Here is a 22,516-nt window from a genome sequence, read left to right as displayed (position 1 = left end):
TCTCCCATGTCCCGGGGGAGGCGGGGGACATTGAGTCCGAAGGGGCCATGTTCCGCACCTCCATTGTGGAGGCGGCCGACCGGAGCTGTGGTCCACCATCCGGCGTCTCAGGGCGGGAAAGCAGTGCAGCATCAACACTGTTTATGGTGGGGATGGTGCGCTGCTGATCTCAGCTCGGGATGTTGTGGGTCGGTGGAAGGAGTACTTCAAAGACCTCCTCAATCCCACCAACACGCCTTCCAATGTGGAAGCAGATTATGGGGACTTGGGTGTGGACTCCCCTATCTCTGGGGCGGAGGTCGCTGAGGTGGTTAAAAAGCTCCTCGATGGCCGAGCCTCAGGGGTGGATGAGATCTGCCTTAAGGCTCTGGATGCTGTGGGGCTGTCCTGGTTGACACGCATCTGCAGCATCGCGTGGACATTGGGGGCATTGCCTCTGGACTGGCAGACCGAGGTGGTGGTCCCCCTCTTTAATCCTCTGGAGTCTGAGGCCTCTCAGCCACTTTCGGGGTAGTCTGACATGCCTTGACATTTTTAAATATTTCACCTATCTAAAAAACATTTATCATAAAGTGTTACATTTGCCTCTCCGGGAGCCGACACCTTATCGTGGTGGAGGGGTTTGCGTGTTCCAATGATCCCAGGAGCTAAGTTGCCCGGGGCTTTATGCCCCTGGTAGGGTCACCCAAGGCAAACAGGTCCTGGGTGAGGAACCAGACAAAGTGCGGCTCGTCAGACCCTTATGATGAACACAAACATGGATTCACGATTTCCCTTGCCCGGACGCGGGTCACCGGGGCCCCCTCCTGGAGCCAGGCCTGGGGGTGGGGCTCGATGGCAAGCGCCTGGTGGCCAGGCCTACACCCATGGGGCCTGGTCGGGCACAGCCCGAACAAGGCACGTGGGTCCCCCCTCCAATGGGCTCACCACCTGTAGGAGGGGCCATAGGGGTCGGGTGCGTTGTGAGCTGGGCTGTGGCCAAAGGCGGGGACCTTGGCGGTCCGATACTCGGCTGCAGAAGCTAGCTCTAGGGACATGGAATGTCACCTCTCTGGTGGGGAAGGAGCCTCAGCTGGTGCGCGAGGCTGCGAGGTTCCAACTAGATATAGTTGGGCTCGCCTCGACGCACAGCTTGGGCTCTGGAACCAGTCTCCTCGAAGGGGGTTGGACCCTCTTCCACTCTGGAGTTGCTCACGGGGAGAGGTGCCGAGCTGGGGTGGGCATACTTATTGCTCCCTGGCTGGGCGCCTGTACATCGCCTTCGAGTGGGGGGATGGGTCCTGACTGTTGTTTACGCTTATGCGCCAAACGGCAGCTCAGAATACCCACCCTTTTTGGAGTCCTTGGAAGGGGTGTTGGAGAGCGCTCCCCCCGGGGACTCTCTTGTTCTGCTGGGGGACTTCAATGCCCACGTGGGCAATGACAGTGAGACCTGGAGTGGCGTGATTGGGAGGAACGGCCCCTCCGATTTGAACCCGAGTGGTGTTCTGTTGTTGGACTTCTGTGCTCGTCACGGATTGTCCATAATGAACACCATGTTCAGGCATAAGGGTGTTCATATGTGCACTTGGCACCAGGACACCCTAGGCCGCAGTTCGATGATCGACTTTGTAGTCGTGTCATCGGACTTGCGGCCGCATGTCTTGGACACTCGGGTGAAGAGAGGGGCGGAGCTGTCAACTGATTACTACCTGGTGGTGGGTTGGCTCCGCTGGTGGGGGAGGAAGCCGGCCAGGCCCGGCAGGCCCAAGCGTATAGTGAGGGTCTGTTGGGAACGTCTGGCGGAATCCCCTGTCAGAGGGAGTTTCAACTAGGGCTGAACGATATGAAATCGCGATTAAATCGTGCATGCGCAATAATCACTAAGGCTTCAGATGACAGGCGCAAAATTTGGTGGTGCGCCATCTTTTCTGTGCTATACGGACATTTATTTACGCCCACAATATAAGCAGCTTAGTATGGCTAAATTATTAATGAGGCTTTGTATCAGAGCATGTGAGCGGAGTGGAGCTCACGAGGCTGTTGGCTCCGCCCGCTTCTCCGTTCTAATTCCCACTAAGCCGCTCCGCTCAACACCGCTCCTCACTCCACTAAAATTTCCTCCCGCTCCAGTCATATCGCTTCACGCTCGCTCCAATTTAAAAGAGGGACAAATAATCTGCATGCCTAACAAATGTCACCTTAAACTGAAGCCTTATATCATAAAGAAATATTAGCAATGGTAACATTGCCACTCAGAAAATATTTATTTTTAAGCAACATATAGGCAACAACGGACAGGTTTGGCAATGGCATTCCACACAAAAATAGGCTTAACAATAAAGAAATCAGTGGGCTTAATAGCCTAAAGAATATACAGGCTAAGGATCCACGTTTTAAACTCCTCAATTTTTTTCTGTTGATGCTGCTGCTGCGTCTCTACAAAATAAAATTTCACTGACAGCGTTACATGAAATTTAAAAAATCCTATTAGACCTACTTTGAATGACAATTTGATTAACAATATTTACTTTATAGGCTTTTATACTTTAATTTACTTTATAGACTTGATATGCTACAACCATATAAAACTTGCTCACGTTTTGCTTGCTTCCGCCTTTTCGCGTACACTGAAAAAAAAATCTATTGTTAAATGTCAGTCAAAAGTCTGGCAGGTCCTGAAGACCAATAGTGCTGATGTATATTTGCATAGCATGACAGGGTACTGCCTTTGTTTAAACTTTTAACCATGATGGTGTTGAATAGGGCAACAGTATAAATTCCCCAGCCACGGCACAAAACAGTTTCTACCACAACAGTAGGTTCTCTTTCAATCTTGTTGGGTGGCAGTCATAGAAATAGATTCAGATATCTGCGCCCACTTAAGTTAAAATTTCCAAAGCAGACTGGACGGACATTGACGTCACACGCAAAACAGAGTAGGATTACTCCTGGTATTCACCGGCAATAGTCAGATTGCTAACACTGAACCCTAGATTAAGAGCTGTCACGCTGGGCTGTCACACAACTAATAATACATGGGAGAGAGTAATACAGTATCTGTGGCATTCCAGTTGCGGTGGGTTTATAAATATAGGTTTCCAAAAATCAAGCCTAATAGAAAATTTAAATATTAAATGAGCAAATTGATTTGATTTGTTCTTCTGTCCCAACTTGTGATCTAAAAGCAATGAGGCTGCCACACACCGCAAAAATCTACTGTAAAATAAGTCAAAAGTGTGGCAGCAGGAGTGCTAGACAAAACCTGTTAATGGTGAAAAACATTTTCACCAGAAGTACCTCAGCACTATTGGTCTTTATGAGAATGGGCAGGTTCAGAAGCTGCAGAGAATAACAGACTTCATAACCTGCATCAAAATAACCAGTGAGAAGATTTTCCCATTAATTACTGTCTGCACAAGTCTTTATGACTGCCACCCGACAAGATCCTACAAGAACCTACTGTTGTGATAGAAACTATTTTGTGCCGTGGCTGGTGAATTTATACTGTTGCCCTATTCAACACCGTCATGGTTAAAAGTTTTAACAAAGGCAGTACCCTGTCATGCTATGCAAATATACATCAGCACTATTGGTCTTCAGGACCTGCCAGACTTTTGACTGACATTATACAATAGATTTTTTTTACAGTGTACGCGAACAGGCGGAAGCAAGCAAAACCTGACCAAGTTTTATATGGTTGTAGCATATCAAGTCTATAAAGTAAATTAAAGTGTAAAAGCCTATAAAGTAAATATTGGTAATCAAATAAATTAATTTTGTCATTCAAAGTAGGTCTAATAGGATTTTTTAAATTTCATGTATCGCTGTCAGTGAAATTTTATTTTGTAGAGACGCAGCAGCAGCATCAACAGAAAAAAATTGAGGAATTTAAATCGTGGATCCTTAGCCTGTATATTCTTAAGGCTATTAAGCCCACTGATTCCTTTATTGTTAAGCCTATTTTTGTGTGGAATGCCATTGCCAAACCTGTCCGTTGTTGCCTATATGTTGCTTAAAAATAAATATTTTCTGAGTGGAAATGTTACCATTGCTCATATTTCTTTATGATATAAGGCTTCGGTTTAAGGTGACATTTGTTAGGCATGCAGAATATTTGTCCCTCTTTTAAATTGGAGCGAGCGTGAAGCGATATGACTGGAGCGGGAGGAAATTTTAGCGGAGTGAGGAGCGGTGTTGAGCGGAGCGGCTTAGTGGGAATTAGAACGGAGAAGCGGGCGGAGCCAACAGCCTCGTGAGCTCCACTCCGCTCACATGCTCTGATACAAAGCCTCATTAATAATTTAGCCATACTAAGCTGCTTAAATTGTGGGCGTAAATAAATGTACGTATAGCACAGAAATGCTGGCGCACCACCAAATGTTGCGCCTGTCATCTGAAGCCCTAGTGATTATTGCGCATGCGCGATTTAATCGCGATTTGATATTGCCCAGCCCTATCCGCTTGTACTCGCGATCTCGTTATTTCGGTCACTACCCATAGCTCATGACCATAGGTGAGGGTAGGAACGTAGATTGACTGGTAAATTGAGAGCTTTGCCTTTTGACTCAGCTCCTTCTTCACCACGACAGACCGATGCAGTGCCCGCATCACTGCTGACGCCGCACCGATCCGCCTGTTGATCTCCCGCTCCATCCTTCCCTCACTCGTGAACAAGACCCCGAGATACTTAAACTCCTCCACTTGGGGAAGGACCTCCTCCCTGACCCGGAGAGAACACTCCACCCTTTTCCGGCTGAGGACCATGGTCTCGGACTTGGAGGTGCTGATTTTCATCCCAGCCGCTTCACACTCGGCTGCAAACTGCTCCAGTGAAAGCCGAAGGTTACGGTCTGATGAGGCCAACAGAACCACATCATCTGCAAAAAGCAGAGACCAAATCCTGAGGTCACCAAACCGGACATCCTCAACGCCCTGGCTGCGCCTAGAAATTCTGTCCATAAAAGTTATGAACAGAATCGGTGACAAAGGGCAGCCCTAGCGGAGACCAACACTCACCGGAAACGAGTCTGACTTACTGCCGACAATGCGGATCAAGCTCTGGCACCGGTTGTACAGGGACCGAACAGCCCTTATAAGGCAGCCCGGTACCCCATACTCCCAGCGCACTCCCCACAGGACTCCACAAGGGACGCGGTCGAATGCCTTCTCCAAGTCCACAAAACACATGTAGACTGGTTGGGCAAACTCCCACGCACCCTCCAGGACCCTGCCGAGAGTATAGAGCTGGTCCACTGTTCCACGGCCAGGGCGAAAACCACACTGCTCCTCCTGAATCCGAGGTTTGACTATCCGACGGACCCACCTCTCCAGCACCCCCGAATAGACCTTACCAGGGAGGCTGAGAAGTGTGATCCCCCTATAGTTGGAACACACTCTCCGGTCCCCCTTCTTGAAAAGGGGGACCACCACCCCGGTCTGCCAATCCAGAGGCACCACCCCCGATGTCCACACGATGCCGCAGATGCGTGTCAACCAAGACAGCCCTGCAACATCCAGAGCCTTGAGGAACTCCGGCCGGATCTCCTCCACCCCCGGGGCCCGGCCACCGAGGAGCTTTTTAACCACCTCAGCGACCTCTGCCCCAGAGATAGGTGAGTCCACCCCCAAGTCCCCAAACTCTGCTTCCTCATTGGAAGGCGTGTTGGTGGGATTGAGGAGGTCTTCGAAGAATTCCTTCCACCGACCCACAACATCCCAAGCTGAGATCAGCAGCGCACCATCCCCACCATAAACAGTGTTGATGCTGCACTGCTTTCCCGCCCTGAGACGCCGGATGGTGGACCAGAATCTCCACGAAGCCATCCGGAAGTCGTTCTCCATGGCCTCGCCAAACTCCTCCCATACCCGAGTTTTTGCATCTGCTTGGCCCGCCGGTACACGTCAGCTGCCTCCGGAGTCCCACAGGCTAAAAAACCCCGATAGGACTCCTTCTTCAGCTTGACGGCATCCCTCACCGCCGGTGTCCACCAGCGGGTTCGGGGATTGCCGCCACGACAAGCACCGACCACCGTACGGCCACAGCTCCAGTCAGCCGCCTCCACAATGGAGGCGCGGAACATGGCCCATTCAGACTCAATGTCCCCCTCTTCCCCCGGGACATGGGCGAAGTTCTGCCGGAGGTAGGAGTTGAAGCTCCTTCTGACAGGGGATTCCGCCAGGTGTTCCCAGCAGACCCTCACTATACGCTTGGGTCTGCCAGGTCTGACCGGCTTCCTCCCCCACCATCGGAGCCAACCCACCACCAGGTGGTGATCGGTTGACAGCTCCGCCCCTCTTCTCACCCGAGTGTCCAATAGATGTGGCCGCTAGTCCGATGACACGACCACAAAGTCGATCATCGACCTGCGGCCTAGGGTGTCCTGGTGCCAAGTGCACATATGAACACCCTTATGCTTGAACATGGTGTTCATTATGGACAATCCATGACGAGCACAGAAGTCCAATAACAAAACACCACTCGGGTTCAGATCGGGGGGGCCGTTCCTCCCAATTACGCCCCTCCAGGTTTCACTGTCATTGCCCACGTGAGCATTGAAGTCCCCCAGAAGAACAAGAGAGTCCCCGGGAGGAGCGCTCTCCAACACCCCTTCCAAGGACTCCAAAAAGGGTGGGTATTCTGAACTGCTGTTTGGCGCATAAGCGCAAACAATAGTCAGAACCCGTCCCCCCACCCGAAGGCGAAGGAAGGCTACCCTCTCGTCCACTGCGGTAAACCCAAATGTACAGGCGCCCAGCCAGGGGGCGGTAAGTATGCCCACCCCTGCCCGGCGCCTCTCCTCGTGAGCAACTCCAGAGTGGAAGAAGGTCCAACCCCCTTCAAGGAGACTGGTTCCAGAGCCCAAGCCGTGCATCGAGGTGAGTCCGACTACATCTAGTCGGAACCTCGCGGCCTCGCGCACCAGCTCAGGCTCCTTCCCCACCAGAGAGGTGACATTCCATGTCCCTAGAGCTAGCTTCTGTAGTCGAGGATCGGACCGCCAAGGTCCCCCCCTTCGGCCACTGCCCAACTCGCACTGCACCCGACCCCTTTGGCCCCTCCTACAGGTGGTGAGCCCATTGGAGGGGGGACCCATGTGCCTTCTTCGGGCTGTGCCCGACCAGGCCCCATGGGTGTAGGCCTGGCCACCAGGCGCTTGCCATCGAGCCCCACCCCCAGGCCTGGCTCCAGGGAGGGGCCCCGGTGACCCGCATCCGGGCAAGGGAAAACGTAGATCCGTGTTTTTACTCATCATAAGGAGTCTTTTTGAGCCGCACTTTGTCTGGTTCCTTACCCAGGACCTGTTTGCCTTGGGTGACCCTACCAGGGGCATAAAGCCCCAGGCAACTTAGCTCCTGGGATCACTGGAACACGCAAACCCCTCCACCACGATATTTTTAAATGTGTATATGACAAAAACTCGCAGAGTAATTTAAACGGTTTGGCGAAATTTCTGTCATGGTGAAGAAAGAGCTGAGCCAAAAGGCAAAGCTCTCGATTTACCAGTCGATCTACGTTCCTACCCTCACCTATGGTCACCAGCTGTGGGTAGTGACCGAAAGAACGAGATCGCGAGTGCAAGCGGCCGAAATGAGTTTCCTCCGCAGGGTGGCTGGACTCTCCCTTAGAGATAAGGTGAGGAGCTCAGTCATTCGGGAGAGACTCAGAGTAGAGCCGCTGCTCCTCCGCATTGAGAGGAGCCAGATGAGGTGGCTCGGGCATCTGATTAGGATGCCTCCTGGACGCCTCCCTGGTGAGGTGTTCCGGGCATGTCCCAATGGGAGGAGGCCCCAGGGAAGACCCAGGACATGCTGGAGGGTCTATGCCTCAGGATTCCCCCAGAGGAGCTGGATGAAGTGCCCGGGGAGAGGGAAGTCTGGGGTTCCCTGCTGAGACTGCTGCCCCCATGACCCGACCTCGGATTAAGCGGGAGATGATGGATGGATGGATGGATGGATGGATAATTAACTAATAACATAATTATTATAATTATAATAATGATAACTGAACCTTTCATATTGGGATCTGAATTTTAGATGAGACAGTTTATTTCACATTAAACCTAAAAGTCTGCTTGCATGAAGAGCATTACAGCACGTTAAGCAGCAACGGGAGATTTAATGTGATGCTGCCCACATTATATGAATTATATTTATATAATGAGGGTTTGTTTCCTCTCGCTGTCCACAGTGTCCTGATGGAGAGAGCAGGCTCACCTGCACCCAGCTGTGTTTCCATGAAGAGTGACAGGTCAATGGAACACCCCCTATTCAACTACAGAAATGAACCTTTTCCTATAGATCAAAGGTAAATGTGCAATTTAAACAAACGCTGTTTAAAACAATAAGACTCTCAGTTAAGCTATGAGGACAATAACCTTTCAAAGAATGCATTTTTTTTTTTTTAACTTTCACAAATCCTATCGTCTTCCAAAATTGAAACAGAAGTTTTGCCGGTGTTCAATATAAACTTCATCTGAGGTAAAAGGATGATGATTAATGTAAAGACTGACTTCCTGTGAGCTGGAATTATAAGTTATTTAATTCAAAGATACATTTAAAATTTATATTCACAGCATACAGCTGGAAGAGCAGGCTGACCTGCACACTGCTGATATCCATTAAGAAAGACTGGACAATACATTGTCTTCTGGGACGGATGTTTCTGTTTCAGTAAAAAAATAAATGCATTCTCATAGACTCATTAGATCATGCTCAGAATAAGGCTTCAGTTTGAACATGTTTAACAGAAAGGTGTCTGTTAATAGGCAGCTGAGCTGTCTTACTGTATGTCATCAGAAAAAAATGGGGTAGGCTCGACACACCAGCGCACAAGTATAAATGCTCGCTACGGCGTGGGCTGCACCGTAAGTTCTGCGTAGGCTTGACACACCAGCGCACAAGTATAAATGCTCGCTCCTGCATAAGCTCTGCATAAACTCGACATAGTACTAACCTAAAGTTATGATTTGATTGTCTTTGGGGCTCTCATGAAATGTACTGAAAAAGTCAACGGCAGTAAATCATGACATTGAAGTATATTGTAGTATATATTAAGTATATAAAGTATATTGTAGGAGTCCTACAACTTTCCATCTGTCCCTTGAACTGACTTAAACTTAAACTGTATACAAACTAAATAGATTTCCATCTAATTTAACAAAATTAAAAATCAAGCTGATAATAATTATGATGTAAGGACACAGAGAGATATATGGTGCCACTGCATATTTTATTTTAGTTTGTAGAGCACACACAGCAAAAGACTCATTGCCTGCAAATGCAGAACCGAACGCCACAGGGAATCCTTTCTACCTGTGGCAATAAGAGTATATAACTCTTCCCCTTTTTGTAGGTGATCTTTTTCACCTTTTTCATCTTTTTCAGCATTTATGTCATTAGGTTCTCATTCGGATTGTACAATATTACTTATCTACTTTTTATTTACTCACCGGTATGCTATTGAATGTTTACATCACCTCATTTTCATTTTCATCTTCTCATTTTATCCATGGCACAAACACTAAGTCACTTTTTATAACCACTTGCACTAATTATCTCTTATTTTATTATATCTGTTATAGTTTTTTGTTACTTTGTTAGATTTCTTTTGTTATTCTGTTTTTGCACTATTACTACTGTTCTTTTTAAGCTCTTTACTGTCTCATCTTTATTTCCTCTTGTTGCACTGAGCATGTTTAAGATGAAAGAATTTCCCTCTGGATAAATAAAGTTCTTCTTATCTTATCTTATCTTACACTGTAAAAAAAAATCCGTCAAAAAACAGAAAATGTACTGGCAGAAAATTACCAGCACATTTTCCGTTAAGTTAACGGACTCTTCCTTCAAGTCTCAAGGAAAATACTGTAAATTCAGTTTTCCGCAGTTTGTTGTTCCAAGCAATATTTCTTAACTAATAGTTAACTATTAGGCTACTGAGCCACACACTTACACTGACTTAAGTTGTAACTTTTCAAGTGGAATGAATTGCATTGTACCTGACTGTAATACAGGCTAATTTGCCGACTGATAAGTTGGACTGTATAGTTAATTTTGTATCCATAACTGTATAGTTAATTTTACATCCATTAACTGTTGTTGGCTGTATTAGTTGATTTTACTTGTGCCCATTTGATTTTGTCAATCCAAACGTACAGCATTTCTTTGTAATTTAGATGTGATACTACAATTAGTCATTAAAATGTTGGTCAAACCCAAAAATGGTATTGTAATCAGTTAGAGTTTTTAATTGAATGGAGGAAATAATTTTTTGACAGTATTTCGACAAGTTAAGCATGGACAGAATATAAACACTATTTTATATCATTTTAAGGTCTATTACCATTGCTCTTATACTCCAGGCTAGTGTATACCTCACTGTCAAAATGTGTTTGTGAAAATGCCGATATTGAGCTTCCTGTCAAAGACCATCATAAATTCTCAGGCTATTTACTCAGTTTCCTGCCTGAGGCTGGTGAATGAAATGCTGTCAGCTATGCTAATCAAGCAGAAATCTGTTTGAAATCAAGTTGATCTCTCTAAAAGTCACTGGGTACAAAGGGCCACATATCAAACTGTCTGTCATGCCTGCTGTATCTCTGTGTGGAGAAGCAGGATATCACTGGTTCTCTTCTGCTGTTATGAGAAGATTGATGTTATGAAGCTGCCCTAATGAATAAAGCTTAAAATGGCATCTTATATCTTTACTAATTAAAATACACCACTAGGTTATTCTGTGTCGGCAGCAAGAGCACTTTTAATGGGGACCATTACAGATTTTCTGCTGCACTTATTTAGATGATTTGAGGTATGTATATTTCTGCCTCATTGACAGAGACCAAATGGAAGAATGCAGTTCAGATCTACAGGAGAAACCGGGTTTATCTTCCATATTGAAGGTTTGTATTCATTGCTTATATATATTTTCTGAAGTTTTGTGTGAATTGGCTTATATTTTATACAGCTGAACAGTAAGAAACTAATCTTGTTAAGATATTCAACCCTATGATTCACAAATGAAACTATGAAATGGTTTGCTGCAAGTAGCAATAATTAATTGTAATGGTTTATTTTAGATACTGGAGGAAAATACTGTAAGGTTCCTGAAGGATGAGCTGAAGATGATCACGAGGTACCTAGATCAGAATTACCCAGAATGCTCTGAGCCTCAGCTGGAGGAGAACAATGACCTGGACAGTGATGGTCAGATGCAGAAGACTTGTGGTAGAGAAGGAGCTCTGAGGATCACACTGTACATCCTGAGGACCATGGAGCGAAATGATCTTGCTGACATGCTGGAGAAAAGTAAGAGCTAAATCTCGTTCTGTGTCTGTTTATTTGGCCTCAGAAAAATAGTATATGGAAAAACACATGTATTGCATTTCAGTTTATCATTTAATTTGATTTAGTTTTGCTTATACGAGTAAAAAAATGTGTTTTTTAAAAAGTCTGCATTTACCTCTCATTTCATTTCAGGACATCTTCTGTCACAATGTCAGTGCACAATCAAATGTAACCTGAAGAAGAAATTTGAGTGTGTATTTGAAGGGAAAGCTAAGGAAGGACAGCCAACACTTCTCAATGAGATTTACACAGAGCTCTACATAACTGAAGGTGGGACTGGAGCAGTCAATGATGAACATGAAGTGAGACAAATTGAAACAGTATCCAAGAAAAGGCTAACAGAAGATACTACAGTCAAGTGCAATGATATATTTAAACCTTTATGTGGGCGTGAGACACCTATCAGAACTGTACTCAGTAAAGGGGTGGCAGGTATCGGGAAAACAGTCTCTGTGCAGAAATTTGTTCTCGACTGGGTGGATGGAAAAGCAAACCAGGATGTTCACTTCATATTTGCTCTTCCTTTCCGTGACCTGAATTTGATTAAGGATGAATTCAGTCTGATTGAACTGCTTCACCACTTTGTCCCTGATCTCAAATCAGTTGAATCCACTGAGCTGTTTAGGTACAAAGTCTTGTTCATCTTTGATGGTCTGGATGAATGTCGCCTTCCTCTAGATTTTCGGAACAATGAGAGCTGGTTTGATGTAACAAAGAAAACATCTCTGGATGTTCTGTTGACTAACCTCATTAAGGGGAATCTGCTCCCATCCGCTCTCCTCTGGATAACCTCCCGGCCAGCAGCAGCCAATCAGATACCTCCTGAGTTCATCCACTGGGTGACAGAGATGCGAGGGTTCAGTGATGCCCAGAAGGAGGAGTATTTCAGGAGGAGATTCAGTGATGAGAGCCTGGCCAGCAAGATTATCTCACATGTGAAATCATCAAGGAGCCTCTTCATCATGTGTCACATACCTGTGTTCTGCTGGATTTCAGCCACTGTTCTTGAGAGGCTTTTTAGTGAGACTGACAAAGGAGAAATTCCAAAGGCTCTGACTGAAATGTACACACACTTCCTGATCTTTCAGACAAGTTTGAAAAATGACAAGTATATGAAAAACTATGAAACCAAGCTTAAGGAACACAGCAAGGAATCCCTTTTAAAACTTGGTAAATTGGCTTTTGACAACCTTGAGAAAGGCAATCTCATATTTTATGAGCAAGATCTGGCAGAGAATGACATTAATGTCAGTGAAGCTTCAGTTTACTCTGGAGTGTGTACAGAAGTCTTTAAGGAGGAATATGGGTTGTATCATGAGAAGGTGTACTGCTTTGTGCATCTGAGCATCCAGGAGTATCTCGCTGCTTTATGCAAGTTTCTTTCAAACTCATCAGCTGACCTGCTGAAGACTGCAGCAGATCAGGCATTAGAGAGCAAGAATGGACACTTGGACCTCTACCTCCGCTTCCTCCTGGGCCTCTCAACAGACTCCAGTAAAACACTGTTACAAAGGCTACTGGGAGAGACAAGAACCAGCTCACATGGCATTAAAGAAACAGCCCTATACATCAAGGGGAAAATACAGGAGAATTTATCTCCAGAAAGGACCATCAACCTGTTCCACTGTCTGAATGAGCTGGGTGACAATTCTCTAGTAGAGGAAGCACAGAGATACCTGAATTCAGGACGTCTTTCAGCAGAAGACCTCTCACCTGCACAGTATTCAGCTCTGGCCTTTGTGATGCTGATGTCAGATGAGGAGCTGGATGTGTTTGATCTGAAGAAATTCATCAGATCAGATGAAGAGCATTGGAGGCTGCTGCCTGTGGTCAAGACATCTAGAACAGCTCTGTAAGTTTGGATGTGAAATTGTATCTTGTCTGGAAATAACAGATTAACATTTTAAAAAATATTTAAAATATACAATTTATTTCTCCTTGTGGATTAATACCTGGGCTGGATTGTTTTTGATTATCTGGAACCAAGATTTTATAATGACTGAGGGTAGTGATGTAGCAAAAAACAAAGTGACATTCCCAATACCACCCAGTGTGCATCCTGACCTGCTATAGAAACAAAGAGGGTCTTTATCTGGAGGGTTTATGAGTGAAATGATCCTTTATTTGGAAGTACAGATACATTGTAATGCTTCTCTTCTCACTCTCCATGAGAGACACAGACACATTTACAGGTGACACCAGGCTTAGGGTCACAGCACAGGGTCAGCTGACATCCAGCAGCCCTGGAGCTGGGGGTTAAGGGCCTCGATCAAGGGCCCACAGACATGTGACTGTTCTGCTGAGTGTCTGACCAGCGATCCTCCAACCACAGGCACAGAGGCTTAGCCTGCTGAGCCACACACCAGCCCCACAGACATGGTATGTGAGTGTTACTGTCAGCAGGTGTGTCCATGTGATGGAGCCCAGAGCTGGAAGCTTCCAGAAGACTGCTGTCTCTGGCTGCTCACTGGCGCCCTCTGTTGGCCTCAGCTGCTCCTGGCTGAGGATGGGACAACATATCTAGTCAGGCAGTAATAGATTAACATTGTTTTAAATATACAATAAAATTGTATGAATATATCATTTACTTCCCCTCTTGGATTCATAACCAGGCTGGATTTTTTTGGAACCCAGACTTTATATTGACTTTGTGTGGAAAACAACCAAGAGCCAGAATTTTACAGCATGTTCCAGTTTCCCTTAATACTGGGAAAACCACTCAAACATTCTTTTCAGTTCTTGATACTGGAGGAAGTATTTCTGTAAATACTTGGCCAAGGACCTTAATGCCAGTGGCTGCAGGGGCGCTGGATGCTTGCCGACCCTGTGCTGTGTGTGTCTATGTGTCTCATGAAGAGCAAGATGGGAGGGGTGAATAGAGAATTAGTGAAGTATCACTATATTTATAAATGTTTTGTTTAAACAAATTTTGCTTTTAAAGGCACATCTGAAGGAACTGGTAGTTTTGCGATTAGTGTGTAGGTGATTTGACAGGTTCACAGATACAGCAATACAGAAAAAAGGATTTCATTCATGGGATCTGGAATTCAAGTATCATTTTAAAAAATCATCATTCAAATCCCACATCAGCACACACAAATATTCCAGGCAAGAATCGAACGCAAAACCCAAGATGGTCGAGAATGGTCTGGCTGCAGAAGGGGCCTGAGAGTGCGTGTCCTCTGTCAGGCCCCATCCACTCTCAAGCCCCTACTGTACGTCATTTCCATTTAAACGACAGAATCCGTCTCCCAAACCCCAATACGTAATTTCCGTTTAAATGATAGACTCCGTCTCAAACCGGAACAGTACCGTTGTATTGTGAGACATCAGACTATAGCTAATATGTACTTTTAATAATTATTTTCTTGTGCCATATTTATGCCGTGAAATATGGTACTTTAATAATGTCAGAACGTACGGACGCGAAATGGGTGTGTGCGTGCGTGCGTAGGTGTGAACCGATACCCCCCCAACCCCAGCTTCGCAGATCCGCGTGGATGGTCCTGGGGCACCTGCGGTGCTACTGGGAGAGAATTGACGCTTGACAGGGGCAGTGCGTTGAAGCCTAGACTGTTGTCATATACACCGTTGATGGGTGCTGCTACTCTATTACGGCAGCATTGAAGGGGAGCTGAGCTGCATGCGGAGGTTCAGATCTCCGATCAGCACTGACTATTTGATACTCCCTTTAGTGTGGGTCTCTGCAGGATCGGCAGGTTATCCCACGGGTCTCCTTATCAAATCTCTCCGATTAGTGCTAATTGAAGGGGCATTATGCTGGGAGTGAATACCGCTGTCCTAACGTAGTCGGGGTCTGGTAGGGCTTGGTTATCTAAAATTAAGTAGAGGCTGGGTGGTTAAAACGATTTTAATTATATTGTGAAGACAATAACATAATGTGAAGTTGCAATAGTTGTACAATTGCCTAATTTAAATAAACGTTTGCCAATAAATATAATAGTTGTGCCTTGGTACTGGCCATAATACAATATTTTTACGATGTTTAACAATTTTTTCTAAGGAGCTGATGAGAATTCATTTAAATTTCTACAAGAAAAACTACTATTCTAGTTGTATACAAAGTATGTTGTTTTTAATAAAAATGTTTTTTTCTCACAATACAGGAAAAGGAAAGCTGTTTATCTTTCAAACCCAACATAATACAGTATAACAGACTTTGGTTGACTTTATTATGTTACTGAGCACTAGTCTTAGGACTTTAAGGTAAACACAAGTTGCCTGTAGTAAGGAGAGGAGTTCGACACATGCGTATTTCGCTGTGATGATTAATTTCTAAACTGTTAAGCCATACATACCGCGTTTTGAGAATTATATGCAGGACAAGATGGATGCTGTAGCGGCTGTCAGCAAGTCATAATCGTGACAAGACGGATTCTGTCGTTCGAACGGAAATGACGTAGGGGCTTGAGAGTGGATGGGGCCTGACAGAGGACACACACTCTCAGGCCCCTTCTGCAGCCAGACACTCGTGAGATGGTCAGCTGTAGTGCTGATCACTGAGCCACACCACTGCTCAGAGCTTTATGAAAATACTTATGTAGATATTAAAGAGTCTCAGGGTATCTGGCCCTTTAAGATGATGAAAAAGCAGTTTGTATTTGGCTACAGACATTCAAGAAAGAAATCTGGCTTGGACATTGAAACAACAAAATTGCTGTTATTTTAAAAATACCCTGTCATAGACTAAATCGTAGAGCATTTTCACTCTCATGGCCTCATCTTACAGAGCTACATTTAATAATAACACGTACAGAACATCATTAGTGAATACGGTTTATTTGATATGTACAGTGGTGGGTGGGGTCCCGCTAATCTGCTAATTAGCAAAGGTAACTTTCTCATTTGCGGAACAGCATTTCTGCTAACTTTGAAAACCATTAGCAGACCATTTAACTTCCACTAAATTTAATTTCGCTAACATTTTTTAATCCACTAACATTTTTCACAGTAAATAAAGTTTAATGGTCAAAAATGTTAGGAAGTGTGATTTCAGTACCAGTTCCTAAACAATACTTTTTCGATGCCAATATATTTTTATATCAATTTCAACAACAAAAATACATTATAGCACAAATTTTTTATTTGAACATGTCATTTTGTTGGTTATTGGTTAGTTACTGGAGGATCAATTGCTACCATAATGGGGCATTTATTTATATTTTACTTATTTTACCCGGGAAGTGTTTATAATAAATCTGGTCAGCAGATCGATCTTTCATTTTCCACAGAATAAAAACAATGTAACGTTATCCTGCTAATAAGCGCTGTAACGTTTCACCGCCGCCACGGCAATATATGGAGATGCAGTGGAAACGTATTTCTTCTTGAGGTTCAAAAATACTTCCATCCGCTCCGTCTCTCTTTCTGCATTTCCGTGTAACTTCCACGTTAGCGCCGGTGCTTGTGGTCAAGCAACCAGCAAATCATCACTGTAAGCGCTGCCTTAGTAGTGCCTCCAGGGACCGAGTTCCGATGATCTCGATCACACACACATGCATATATACCCACATGCATACACACACACATGCATACCCATAAACACACCAATTCTCACTCTCTCCGGGAGTTTTATGTGATATACGATGATGTGGCCAGCTGCTATATGGGGGCATATTCGGGTATAAATGAGGGCACTAGTGTGCCTATAGTCATAAAATGTAGTTGCACTGTCTACAAAAACAATCACAAAATTCAGCTAAATGGTCACAGTCTTTAAACACGTGGAGCCACACTTTTCATTTCTTAGGCATTTTTTACACTATTTGAAAAACAAAAACAACACACACACGTGAACCAGTTCCCTGGTTTGTCTCTGAACATACTTTTTCCCTCTATGAGTGTTTGTGTGATGTTACATTAGACAGCCAATCAGCAGTGACTATAGATCTTTACAGGAGTATGCTGCATGCTTATTAGCTCACAGACGCTGAGATTTACTGTTTGGGTGTCGGAATTTGGCATCAAGAGAATTAATTTTTCGATCCTCGATAGGATTGGCACATTTTGGTCAGTACCACAAAAGTACGAGTAATCGAAGTTCGATACCCAGCAATAGTTTGGGGACACCTGGCAGAAAGATGGCTGACGACTGCAGTGGAAGCTGTTTCATTGGTCTGAATGTTATGGGAGGATTCACATATAATTGTCACATAGTATTTTCACATACACTCTTAATAATACCACTGTACCATTAACAATGTGTAGGTTATGTATATGGATGTGCCTTCAAATGTTTTGTTTTCCAGGTTGGACAGCTGTAATCTCACAGAGAAATGCTGTGAGATGCTGGCTTCATCTCTCAGATCAAACTCCTCACCCCTGAGAGAGCTGGACCTGAGTAACAATGACCTGCAGGATTCAGGAGTGAAGCTGCTCTCTGCTGGACTGGGGGATTCACACTGTAAACTGGAGATACTGAGGTTAGTATTACTGGGTTTTCCACACCGTAAACTGGGGATACTGATCTAGAAGTAATGATATTATTGTGGTATCTGTAGAAACTTTGAACAAAACAATTATAATGATGCAGAAACCAGTCAGATTCATCTTTAAATTTGTTTATTGTGTGTCTTCTCTCTTTTTTGACAAATGACATACATTCACAATACGAGTGTAGTGAGCTGGAGAATCTATAACCTTGACTGTATAAAAGCACATGTAAAGAACAATTACACCCCCTAATGGATGGTGGAGGGATAACCAGGGCTAAAGCCCCCTTTTGCGCTTACTGTTGATTGGCACGTCCTGCAAACTGGGGTCTCTAAGACCCCGTCTTTTTCACAAAATCCTGTAGTGACTCCTTTAATTTTTATTTTAACGACATCAGGTTCATTTTAAATGTTATTTACTTTTTCCATTTTATATGTGATCCCACCAGAGCATGTGAGCGGAGCGGTCGGAATTTAGTCAGAGCGCGGAGCGGTTTTTTTTAATTAAGGCTGGAGCGGTTGCTCTGTCTCGCTCCAATTTCGCTCCGATACCGCTCACACTACGATTCTGAGGTGTGCCCAAATCTACCCAAAATTCATCTGTACAATTATCAAGACTATTACAGAAATTGGCCGAGATGGAATTCGCAAAAGTATTTCACAAAGGAAACTAATAGTTCATACAAGTGTAACAGTCTTCTCAAACGTATAGATGACAATTATGTAGAGCAAGAATAACAAGGTGGTGAAACTGTTTCAGTGAGTAAAGATTCACTTTGGAATCATTTTTCTCAGAAACACGACAGTGTTTTATGAGAACAGACGGAAGCCAGAGCAAAACCTGAGCAAGTTTTATATGGTTGTAGTATATCAAGTCTATAAATTAAAGTATAAAAGCCTACATTGGTAAATATTGGTAATCAAATAAACTCGTTTTGTCATTCAAAGTAGGTTTAATAGGATTTTTTAAATTTCACGTAACGCTGTCAGTGAAATTTTATTTTATAGAGACGCAGCAGCAGCATCAACAGATAAAATTGAGGAATTTAAAACGTAGATGCTTAGCCTGTATATTCTTTAGATCAGTGGTTCTCAACACTGATACTCTCGTGGGGGGGCGCAAGTAGGCTACAGGATGGAGGAAAAAAACTGAAAAAAAATTGCAAATTTGTGATTTGTTTGGATTCATCGGATCTATTTTCGCTGCTAAAATAGACCAAAACGGTCATTATTTCATCAAAAATGTAAGTGACTTAATATTATTAACTTGTTTGTTGAACTGTTATATGAAATCAGTGTCACATTTTCAATCGTGAGGTAATGGTAAATTAAGTGATGGTCAATTGTCAGCTCTCTTGGTCGTCAGGTCGTGTGATGTATGTTGCTGAACTGTAGGCTATTCAAATGTTATAAATATAAAAACACCACATTTTGAAATTTAACTGCAGTATGTCAATTTAGTTTATTTGTGTGTGCTGCGCTCACACTGTAAAAAAAAATGTTCAGCCAACTCAAAAATTCAAGGCAACATGTTGCGATAACATTTTTGAGTTAAGCTAGCCAACTCAATTACAAATGTTTAACAAACTTATAGACAGAGGTTCAGCTAACTTTGACTTCAGAGTTAAGGCAACACTGTAATACAAGTTAGATTAACTTAGGTACAAAGTTTCAATAAACTTGGATTGTTAAATTGTCAACACTATTTTGCAAGTTCGATTAACATAGTTACAGAGGTTTAGTCAACTTTGTTTGAGGAGTCAAATTAAATACCTCCTGAGACCCAAGGAAATAAGTGTCCTTCAATTGTAGGTTATTTGTCTTTCGAGGAAATGACATCTTACAATTTAGATTTTTTCAAATTTATTCTTATTTTAATTTCACAGCATGTCCTCTTTAGTGCACAACAAGAATAAATACGTTTCCCAACATCAGTGAAAAAATAAATGCAAAAATACAATGTCCACTACAATGGACATAAATGAATAGGTCGGGTCTCAGGAGGTTAAATAAACCTGCCTTGTTTAGGTGACATTTTAAGAGTTAATGTTTTCATTAACTTTTTTAAATAGCAAGATTCAACTGTAATATTTCAAGTTGCCTTGATTAGCGTATAAAAACTTATATTACCATTAGAACCCACTGAAAAAAGTGTCACAAGTTTCACGTAGGATTGATGTATAATTTTCTTTAATGTGTTCAACTTTAATTTTTTAGCTGCCCCATTTTAATATGCGCACAAGAAGTCATGAGGATCAGAAGAGCCATCCCAGATTTACCCACCATCATGAGAAAGACTCTGACCAAAAAGGACCTTACAGCTTTTTTTTTTCTTTTCTTATATTGAAGTTTTGCTGGCTCAGTTCTGACTGATCTTAGAGAGTAGAGAGCTGTGGTTTTGGTGGTTTTATAGTATGTTGATATCAAGACCGATGAAAAACTCTAGGAAATGTACTGGGTGTGTCACCAGAGTGATATTTATTTTAATGTTGTAGTGGTGTATTTGATTGCTGGTCCCGCCCTTCGATGATTAACATATTTGGAAAGGTTTCAGGACAGTTTCTGTGCAGCTCCTGGTACCACCCACTCCCCTTTAGACCAATGGTGCTGGATGTATATTTGCATAGTATGATACAGTACTGTCTTTGACTTAAGATTTTTTTAATCCACCATGATTGTGATGAATAGGGCAAGAGAACAATAACCACATAAATGGCTTTAGTCTGCTTGCCAGTGAGTAGTTCAGATGGAGTATCCTCTATGGTTCAGATAAAATGATATGGAAAATGAATTGCTTTGCCTTGATTCACAGCCAAGACCCTCTAGAAAATACATCCAGACCATATGTACCTCCATAATTGATATACTTTGAAAGAATGTGTTGCAAAGCATAACAAGATTTCTTGGGGGATGCATACACGTAAGAACAACAGCACTTAGACCAATTAGCATACATCAAACTAAAAGCAGTCACTATCAAATGTGGCAAAGACTAATATCAGTGCCATACCATCCTCAATTGTGGTGGGTTTCTAAAAATCAAGCTTAATGAAAATCTGAATATTAAATGAGCAGAATGATTTCATTGGTTTTCAATCCAAGCTGTGGTCTAAAGACAAAAGGTACTGTTTCTGGCCACTGTATCTTGTTTATGCTATTTATGTAAGGATGCAACAATGTGTTGTAATAAAGTGGACTGTTGCAGTAAACTGGCTTTTGGGTTATTTAGTTCTTTCAAATTATATTTATTAGTTGAGAATGAGCAGTTTTATTGGTTTTAAGTGCAAAAATCTAATGTATTAGATTGACTACTTTAAGTTGAACTGACTTGAAAAAATTATATTAACCAAACTTGAAAAAATTAAGTAATATTTTAAGTTGATCCAATGTTTCCGTTTTAGCCTGTAGGTTCTAATAGTAATATGTTTTTTTAGTACTCTAAACAAGGCAACTTGAAATATTATGAATGTTGCTATTTTAAAAAGTTAATGAAAACAGTAACTCTTAAAATGTCACCTAAACAAGACAGGTTTATTTAAATTTAATTTGACTCCTCAAACAAAGTTGAATAAACCTCTGTACCTATGTTAATAGAACTTGCAAAATAGTGTTGACAATTTAACAATCTAAGTTTATTGAAACTTTGTACCTAGGTTAATCTAACTTGTATTAGTGTTGCCTTAACTCTTAAATCAAAGTTAGCTGAACCTCTGTCTATAGGTTTGTTGAACTTTTGTAATTGAGTTGGCTAGCTTAACTCAAAAATGTTATCGCAACATGTTGCCTTGAATTTTTGAGTTGGCTGAACATTTTTTTTTTTACAGTGCATAGACTTTAGAAAACGGCGCTCATTTGTTTGATTTCTCCTCGAGAAGTTGCGCAAGCCTCAAAAGTTTAAGGTCCTTGCACCCTGACTGAGTCCGAAACTGTCATATTCGTTTTTCATATTCGTCATTTGGTGGCTCTCAATTGTCAAAAACACCCCTCAAAATATTTGCTACGGATACGAAAATTGCAGAAAATCGAACCATCCGAATTAATTTTTATGACGCACGGAAGTTGCAGAGGCTGCAAACGTATAAAACGTGAGGTCGTATTTAGTTTTATATGTGTGTGTGTGTGTGTATACATATAAAAAATGAATAAACTAGTCAGAATATAGGCTACAGTTAAAGCTTTCCTTTAGTGTTTGTGAAATACACGCACGCACGCAGCCAGGCACACACACATATAAAACTTTAAATACATTTATGTTAATAAATAAACAACAATAAATTGTTGTAACAGCAATATCTCCAAGTTTTGTTTTTCACTGTAAAAATGTAATGATTTGCCAATGCAAAGTGAGTACCGCCACCTTTTCCCCCACTTCAAGCACTGATTATAGCACAAACAAATCGTCCTACTGACCACTTTTTTTTTTGTCAAAAGCGACAAATCCAGTGACTTTTACTGGTGTTTTTGGAGACTTTTGTGGTGAAAACAATTTGCGACGTACTTTAAAGAGGATTATCGCTCTTTTGCATGGGTTCGAGATCCGTTTGTGTGCACAGCAAACGAGCTATCAATTGATATGCAGGAACAGCTTCCCACATAGCAAAACTGGTATGGCCCAGATCTGGCCCACACTATGCGCTTACACCCGGCCCAGATACCGCAATGAATGGCGGCCCCTTGCTGGCCCAGATCTGGTTTGCCAGAGGTGGCCCACACATGGACCAGCACAAAGCCAGATGCAGACA

At 43.1% G+C, this 22,516-nt stretch overlaps 1 protein-coding gene across 3 annotated transcripts in view; it reads left to right on the top strand.

Moving 5' to 3' along the window:
• The window catches only part of LOC140582455 (NLR family CARD domain-containing protein 3-like), a 66,717-nt gene that overhangs the window by 13,407 nt on the left and 30,794 nt on the right, over window positions 1-22,516 (top strand). For 2 of the 3 annotated variants that reach the window (XM_072706804.1, XM_072706805.1), the window contains exons 5-9: window positions 8,171-8,287; window positions 10,814-10,877; window positions 11,055-11,283; window positions 11,455-13,174; window positions 17,592-17,765. In XM_072706804.1, coding sequence (XP_072562905.1) covers window positions 8,171-8,287; window positions 10,814-10,877; window positions 11,055-11,283; window positions 11,455-13,174; window positions 17,592-17,765 — 2,304 coding nt within the window. Of the gene's footprint in view, window positions 1-8,170; window positions 8,288-10,813; window positions 10,878-11,054; window positions 11,284-11,454; window positions 13,175-17,591; window positions 17,766-19,991; window positions 20,937-22,516 lie in introns of those variants that run through there. The other variant, XM_072706806.1, reaches the window with a different exon arrangement.

This window comes from Paramormyrops kingsleyae, chromosome 24 (assembly GCF_048594095.1).
Source record: "Paramormyrops kingsleyae isolate MSU_618 chromosome 24, PKINGS_0.4, whole genome shotgun sequence".
NCBI lineage: Eukaryota > Metazoa > Chordata > Actinopteri > Osteoglossiformes > Mormyridae > Paramormyrops > Paramormyrops kingsleyae.
Note: the sequence above shows the minus strand (reverse complement) of the source record. Positions and strands in the feature narration are given on the sequence as shown.